Source organism: Oncorhynchus nerka, linkage group LG20 (assembly GCF_034236695.1).
Source record: "Oncorhynchus nerka isolate Pitt River linkage group LG20, Oner_Uvic_2.0, whole genome shotgun sequence".
Lineage (NCBI taxonomy): Eukaryota > Metazoa > Chordata > Actinopteri > Salmoniformes > Salmonidae > Oncorhynchus > Oncorhynchus nerka.
In genome coordinates, this window is record NC_088415.1 from 94,032,111 (window position 1) to 94,040,412 (window position 8,302).

The window sequence follows — 8,302 nt, forward strand, 5'->3', positions numbered from 1 at the left end:
AGCTGTGCTCCAGCTATAGTCTGCCTGTGGATGGTTGGTCTGAGAAGGCCTGTGTAGTAGCAGAAGTCATCCTCTCTATTTGAACTGTCTCTCTGTGTTGATCTCAGGAACAACCCCAGAAACACAGAACGGCCGTGGTCAAGAACACCAACTCCCCAGGTAACGCCCAGGACCATGATGTCTGTGGTGTGTCTGTGAAATAGCTTACCCCATTTCCTGTCGTCTCTCTGTGCTCCAGAGTTCAACCAGGGCTTCACTCTGAACATCAACCGGAACCACAGAGGCTTCAGGAGAGTGGTCCAATCGAAAGGACTCAAACTGGAACTGCTGCACAAAGGGTACGTCTGGCACACACACACACACACACACGTCCAAACTGGAACACGACCTTGTGACCCCAAGACAAGTGGAAGTCGTTTTGATCCTTTTCGAGTGTAAGTGATGAGCGAGGTCTTTGTGTGTGTGTGTCATGTGACAGGGGTTTCCTGCGGAGCGACAAGCCTATCGGGACGGCCCACATCAAACTGGAGAAACTGGAGACCGAGAGTGAAGTACGAGAGATAGTGGAGGTAAGGATAACGTGGAGAGAGACGGTGGCGGTACGATTTGCCTCCGCCAATCGTTCACAAAACAACAGAATGCAGCAACCCGACTGAAGAGAGAAGAGACGACCAATTTGCTAGTTACAGAATCGGCGTGCGCTCTGGGAAGACGGCGGTAGGGTGCAGCTTCCCAGTTACAGCAGCGCGTCCCAGTGATGAAGTGGAGCTGGTTTCAGCTGGTTGTCACTATAGAGGTGAAAGGAACACCACACACGCTCAAAAGGGGTATGCCGGGAGTTACACTCTGCCTGAAAGATAAAAGGGGTATGCCGGGAGTTACACTCTGCCTGAAAGATAAAAGGGGTATGCCGGGAGTTACTCTGCCTGAAAGATAAAAGGGGTATGCCGGGAGTTACACTCTGCCTGAAAGATAAAAGGGGTATGCCGGGAGTTACACTCTGCCTGAAAGATAAAAGGGGTATGCCGGGAGTTACACTCTGCCTGAAAGATAAAAGGGGTATGCCGGGAGTTACCGGGAGTTACTCTGCCTGAAAGATAAAATAAAAGGGGTATGCCGGGAGTTACACTCTGGAAAGAGTTACTCTGCCTGAAAGATAAAAGGGGTATGCCGGGAGTTACACTGCCTGAAAGATAAAAGGGGTATGCCGGGAGTTACTCTGCCTGAAAGATAAAAGGGGTATGCCGGGAGTTACACTCTGCCTGAAAGATAAAAGGGGTATGCCGGGAGTTACTCTCTGCCTGAACGAGATCAGTGGATAACAGGGGTATGCCAGGAGTACTCTCTGCCTGAAAGATAAAAGGGGTATGCCGGGAGTTACACTCTGCCTTAAAGATAAAAGATAAAGAGATCAATTACACTGCCTGAAAGATAAAAAATGGGCACTCTGCCTGAAAGATAAAAGCTCTGCTGGCACATTGTAGAACAGATGTCCACGGGCAGAAAGTGTGCGATGTAATAACCTGCAGTGTAGCCCAAAGATAATGCTTTTGTTGTGTTGAACTTGACAGTAGCACGTGTGAGTGTGAGTCGGGGGGGTTATTACATATTTTACTGAGTGAATGTTAATTTTGCACACATGTAGCCTTGTGCACTTGATTGATGTCGTCTACAGTGAGGGGGGGAAAGTATTTGATCCCCTGCTGATTGGGTACGTTTGCCCACTGACAAAGAAATGATCAGTCTATAATTTTAATGGAAGGTTTATTTGAACAGTGAGAGACAGAATAACAACAAAAAATCCAGAAAAACGCATTTCAAAAATTTTATAAACCGATTTGCATTTTTTTCAGACCGACGCTTTAGACAACACACACTTACATTCCCCTGATCAGTCAACACACACTTACATTCCCCTGATCAGTCAACACACTTACATTCCCCTGCCCTGATCTGTCAACACACACTTACATTCCCCTGCCCTGATCAGTCAACACACACTTACATTCCCCTGCCCTGATCAGTCAACACACACTTACATTCCCCTGCCCTGATCAGTCAACACACACTTACATTCCCCTGCCCTGATCAGTCAACACACACTTACATTCCCCTGCCCTGATCAGTCAACACACACTTACATTCCCCTGCCCTGATCAGTCAACACACACTTACATTCCCCTGCCCTGATCAGTCAACACACACTTACATTCCCCTGATCAGTCAACACACTTACATTCCCCTGCCCTGATCTGTCAACACACACTTACATTCCCCTGCCCTGATCAGTCAACACACACTTACATTCCCCTGCCCTGATCAGTCAACACACACTTACATTCCCCTGCCCTGATCAGTCAACACACACTTACATTCCCCTGCCCTGATCAGTCAACACACACTTACATTCCCCTGCCCTGATCAGTCAACACACAAGGAGTCATCACATTCCCCTGCCCTGATCAGTCAACACACACTGTTCACATTCCCCTGCCTGATCAGTCAACACACACTTACATTCCCCATGCCCTGATCAGTCAACACACACTTACATTCCCTGATCAGTCAACACACACTTACATTGCCCTGATCAGTCAACACACACAGGGCCAAACAGGAAGGATATACATTCCCCTGATCTGTCAACACACACTCCTACATTCCCTGATCAGTCAACACACCTTCCCACTCCTGGGCCAGACTACACTCAATCATATGACCCACTGAAGAGATGAGTCTTCAGTAAAGACTTAAAGGTGAGACCGAGTTTTGCGTCTCTGACATGGGTACATTCCCCTGATCAGTCAACACATTTTTGGACAGAAAGTTTCTGATTTTTGCAATGTTACGTACTGTCCTCGAAATGGTCTTGATATGTTCTTCAAAAGAGAGATCAGGGTCCAGAGTAACGCCGAGGTCCTTCACATTCTTTGTTTCCCTTTGCAAACTTCCTCCATAAAAATGGGAGCTCTATGGAGAAAGCTTCACCATGATCAGTCAACACACACTTACATTCCCCATGATCAGTCAACACCAGAACATGTCTTACATTCCCTGATCAGTCAACACGAGGACAGATGCAGAGCCTTACATTCCCCTGATCAGTCAACACATTTCGTATACATTGTTTGTCTTACATTCCCTGATCAGTCAACACTGGGTCAAGGTTTGGCTTTTTCACTTTACATTCCCCAGTGATCAGTCAACACACACAGCTTTTCAGTAGTTTATTCCCCATGATTATTTTCATCAGTCAAGAGATCAAAAGACACACCTAGGTCTGGCACATTCCCCAACTGATCTTTAAAGTCAACACAATACTAATCTTTTCCTCAAAGAAGTTCATTCCCTAAAGTGAAAGTCATGAATCAGTCAACAAAAAGGAATTTCACTTATTTTCCTTACATTCCCCTGATCAGTCAACACACACTTACATTCCCCTGATCAGTCAACACACACTTACATTCCCCTGATCAGTCAACACACACTTACATTCCCCTGATCAGTCAACACACACTTACATTCCCCTGATCAGTCAACACACACTTACATTCCCCTGATCAGTCAACACACACTTACATTCCCCTGATCAGTCAACACACACTTACATTCCCCTGATCTGTCAACACACACTTACATTCCCCTGATCTGATCTGTCACATCTAGGTATTGCGCAAGGTTAACACTTACATTCCCCTGATCTGTCAACACACACTTACATTCCCCTGATCTGTCAACACACACTTACATTCCCCTGATCTGTCAACACACACTTACATTCCCCTGATCTGTCAACACACACTTACATTCCCCTGATCAGTCAACACACACTTACATTCCCCTGATCAGTCAACACACACTTACATTCCCCTGATCAGTCAACACACACTTACATTCCCCTGATCAGTCAACACACATTTATAGTAAGAATATAAAATAATAAAATACAAGTAATATTTTTCACACAACTTGAGTCATGGGAACTTGTGAAACTGTATATTTTGGATCAAACCCTTTTTTTTCATCCACGTTTCCTCTGTGGTTCTGGAACAGGAGTGTCTTCATCATGATACTGAAAGAAAATCATATATTTTCAAAAGTATGTGAGTCATGTTCATATTTCACAACCTCCGCAGGCTCCACCAGCCAGAGAATTAACTATATACACTGTTCAAAATAATAAAGGGAACACTAAAAAATAACACATCCTAGATCTGAATGAATGAAATATTCTTATTAAATACTTTTTCTTTACATAGTTGAATGTGCTGACAACAAAATCACACAAAATGATCAATGGAAATCAAATGTATCAACCCATGGAGGTCTGGATTTGGAGTCACACTCAAAATTAAAGTGGAAACCCACACTACAGGCTGATCCAACTTTGATGTAATGTCCTTAAAACAAGTCAAAATGAGGCTCAGTAAGTGTGTTTGGCCTCCACGTGCCTGTATGACCTCCCTACAACGCCTGGGCATGCTCCTGATGAGGTGGCGGATGGTCTCCTGAGGGATCTCCTCCCAGACCTGGACTAAAGCATCCGCCAACTCCTGGACAGTCTGTGGTGCAACATGGCGTTTGGTGGATGGAGCGAGACATGATGTCCCAGATGTGCTCAATTGGATTCAGGTCTGGGGAACGGGCGGGCCAGTCCATAGCATCAATGCCTTCCTCTTGCAGGAACTGCTGACACACTCCAGCCACATGAGGTCCAGCATTGTCTTGCATTAGGAGGAACCCAGGGTCAACCGCACCAGCATATGGTCTCACAAGGGGTCTGAGGATCTCATCTCGGTACCTAATGGCAGTCAGGCTACATCTGGCGAGCACATGGAGGGCTGTGCGGCCCCCCAAAGAAATGCCACCCCACACCATGACTGACCCACTGCCAAACCGGTCATGCTGGAGGATGTTGCAGGCAGCAGAACGTTCTCCACGGCGTCTCCAGACTGTCATGTCTATCACATGTGCTCAGTGTGAACCTGCTTTCATCTGTGAAGAGCACAGGGCGCCAGTGGCGAATTTGCCAATCTTTGTGTTCTCTGGCAAATGCCAAACGTCCTGCACGGTGTTGGGCTGTAAGCACAACCCCCACCTGTGGATGTCGGGCCCTCATACCACCCTCATGGAGTCTGTTTCTGACCGTCTGAGCAGACACATGCACATTTGTGGCCTGCTGGAGGTCATTTTGCAGGGCTCTGGCAGTGCTCCTCCTTGCACAAAGGCGGAGGTAGAGGTCCTACTGCTGTGTTGTTGCCCTCCTACGGCCTCCTCCACGTCTCCTGATGTACTGGCCTGTCTCCTGGTAGCGCCTCCATGCTCTGGACACTACGCTGACAGACACAGCAACCCTTCTTGCCACAGCTCGCATTGATGTCCCATCCTGGATGAGCTGCACTACCTGAGCCACTTGTGTGGGTTGTAGACTCCGTCTCATGCTACCACTAGAGTGAAAGCACCGCCAGCATTCAAAAGTGACCAAAACATCAGCCAGGAAGCATAGGAACTGAGAAGTGGTCTGTGGTCACCACCTGCAGAACCACTCCTTTATTGGAGGTGTCTTGCTAAATGCCTATAATTTCCACCTGTTGTCTATTCCATTTGCACAACAGCATGTGAAATTTATTGTCAATCAGTGTTGCTTCCTAAGTGGACAGTTTGATTTCACAGAAGTGTGATTGACTTGGGAGTTTCATTGTGTTGTTTAAGTGTCCCCTTTTATTTTTTTTGAGCAGTGTATATAATTCATGTAAAAATGTGTGCCAATGCCGCTTCCGCATCTCCTGGTGAAGGTTTGCTGCCTGGCCATCCAGCTGCACATGCGGGGCAAGCCCAAGAGCGTAACCGTGGAGACCAAGGCCGGCCAGGCCGTTTTTTTGAGTCGATACTTTTCCCCCGTAGTTTGCTTTCAGACAACAGTAGAATGTTCATGATTTTAATGCCAAAGACGGTAAGATGAAAGCAGGGTGTTTTGAGTTTTGAGGTTAGCTGAATTATTAGACACATTCATGACTAGATCAAGCTTAGTTACCAGCAATACCCTTCAGATATAAAGGAAAGGCAGAACAAAGATGTTAAATGTAACGTTTTTTTTTTCCTTTTTCACGTTGGCTTGAAAAGGAATATGAGTGAACTGTTTTGGTTGTGTGTTTTTAGTGATACTATGTTTTGTACTACAGGTGATCGATGGCCGTAAGCCTACCGGAGGACGTGTGGAGGTCAGGGTTCGCCTGAGAGAGCCTCTGAGTGGACAGGACCTTCAGACAACCACAGAACGCTGGTTAGTTCTGGACCAATCACAGGTACACACACATTTGTAGTAACTGTTCTATTTGTAGCAAGGAGTTTGGCCCTTCAAGGAAAACGTGTGGGTTCCTCTGTCAGGCCCTGGAGTTGTAGTGTGATTGTGGCCCTCAACCTCTGGTTGGTCCTCCCAGGTTCTTCTCTAACTGCTGCTCAGCTGGGGACACTTACAAAAGGTAGGTGAACTCTTCCTCTCCACAACAAGTTAAAATAGAAACCAAATCATCGACACAATGACCTTTTCTATCTCACAGATGATAAACGCTCCCGTTGTCCTCTGATGAAGATTATGACGGGATGATGAAGAGGAGGATGTTGTCGTGGCTGGCCTGTTTAGTCTTCCAGGGTTCTGGCAGTCCGACAACAGTCAACACGGGTCTTTTAGCTTGTAAACATTTTGCACACAGAGCGATGGAGCTTCTCTTCACTCTGGGGGAGGGAGAAATGGGCTCCATGTTTAGCTAACCGTAAGATGACATTGGCTGGGATTCAAAAGGAGACTTTGACAGGTCATTATTCCCCCCCCCCCCGAGCTGATTTCAGAGTCCTAGTTCTATACCCTGCTGATTTTGAAAGACAGCGACGTAGTTAGTCTCTCTCTAATATATTATTCACCTATTGCACTTATTCTACCAAAGTAATCACTGTTGCTGTACGATGCTGCATATTTCAATTGCCTTGAATATCTGCCCTACTGTTGATGATCACAATAATGTGTCATAAGAACTTGCATCGCTCAAAAAGTAATTATTTGCTACATTGTTGGTTGTTGTTCCCAGGACTGTTTTGTTTCTATTCACTGGAGCAGTTATAGGCCAGGATTCAATCCTGATTTAGACCCCCCCCCGTTTTATAGCAGCTTGACATTTTTTTTTTAAAGGGAATGCGATCTCCACATATGTGGTAACATTGCCTTTTTAAAATAAAATTTAAAAAATTAAGCTGCATTATCGACTAGAGCGGAGGGGGGGGGGGGGTTTTGAATCCCGGCTCTAATACCAGAACGGGATAATGTTGACGCTCACACCACAGGTGGACATGACTGAATTTACAGATGTCTAGGCTACCACTGCTACTGGATGTTGAAAGGCAAATTGGTCAACTGACATCAGCATGTCATAGGTACTCTCTAAGGTGTCATAAGGCTACATAGCTCTTGTGACCGTGTCACTTTTGAGGTGGATAGTATAGATCTGATCTTGACCCTCTGTTCCCTATGGGGCCCTGGTCAAAACTAGTGCACTAAATCGGGATTATGGTGCTGTTTGAGAAAAGATGTCATTTATGTTGGGGTTGTTTCGTGTTTTAAAACTAAAGAGACTCGTAAGTTTACACTTTATAGCTGTGATCCTCCGTACATAGAAATTATCTCTTGGGTTCAGCTGAGCTTTTAGCCAAGAACATATTTTTTTTGTCTGCGTGTAAATCAGTGGTCATTTAAAAATGCTTAACAGCAAAGCCATTATGGTTACACGGACACAGATGCTTTTCAATGGAGAATCTTTGGGGGGGGGGTCCAGGACAGTGTGTTTGGGTAACTGTCCCACGGTCTGAGCCAATTATATCCACCCATTCTCTACTGATAGCCAATTATATCCACCCATTCTCTACTGAGAGCCAATTATATCCACCCATTCTCTACTGAGAGCCAATTATATCCACCCATTGAGAGCCAATTATATCCACCCACTGAGAGCCAATTATATCCACCCATTCTCTACTGAGAGCCAATTATATCCACCCATTCTCTACTGAGAGCCAATTATATCCACCCATTCTCTACTGAGAGCCAATTATATCCACCCATTCTCTACTGAGAGCCAATTATATCCACCCATTCTCTACTGAGAGCCAATTATATCCACCCATTCTCTACTGAGAGCCAATTATATCCCACCCATTCTCTACTGAGAGCCAATTATATCCCACCCATTCTCTACTGAGAGCCAATTATATCCCACCCATTCTCTACTGAGAGCCAATTATATCCACCCAT

At 45.7% G+C, this 8,302-nt stretch overlaps 1 protein-coding gene across 4 annotated transcripts in view; it reads left to right on the forward strand.

Annotated features, from left to right (window-relative positions):
• Positions 1–7,964, forward strand: part of cc2d1b (coiled-coil and C2 domain containing 1B) — a 31,241-nt gene extending 23,277 nt beyond the window's left edge. For 2 of the 4 annotated variants that reach the window (XM_029651443.2, XM_065005988.1), the window contains exons 20-24: positions 108–159; positions 239–338; positions 479–569; positions 6,183–6,305; positions 6,561–7,964. In XM_029651443.2, the coding sequence (XP_029507303.2) occupies positions 108–159; positions 239–338; positions 479–569; positions 6,183–6,305; positions 6,561–6,587 (393 nt within the window). In that variant the 3' untranslated portion in view covers positions 6,588–7,964. Of the gene's footprint in view, positions 1–107; positions 160–238; positions 339–478; positions 570–6,182; positions 6,306–6,387; positions 6,483–6,560 lie in introns of those variants that run through there. The other 2 variants (XM_065005990.1, XM_065005989.1) reach the window with 2 other exon arrangements.
• Positions 7,965–8,302: the final 338 nt, after the last annotated feature.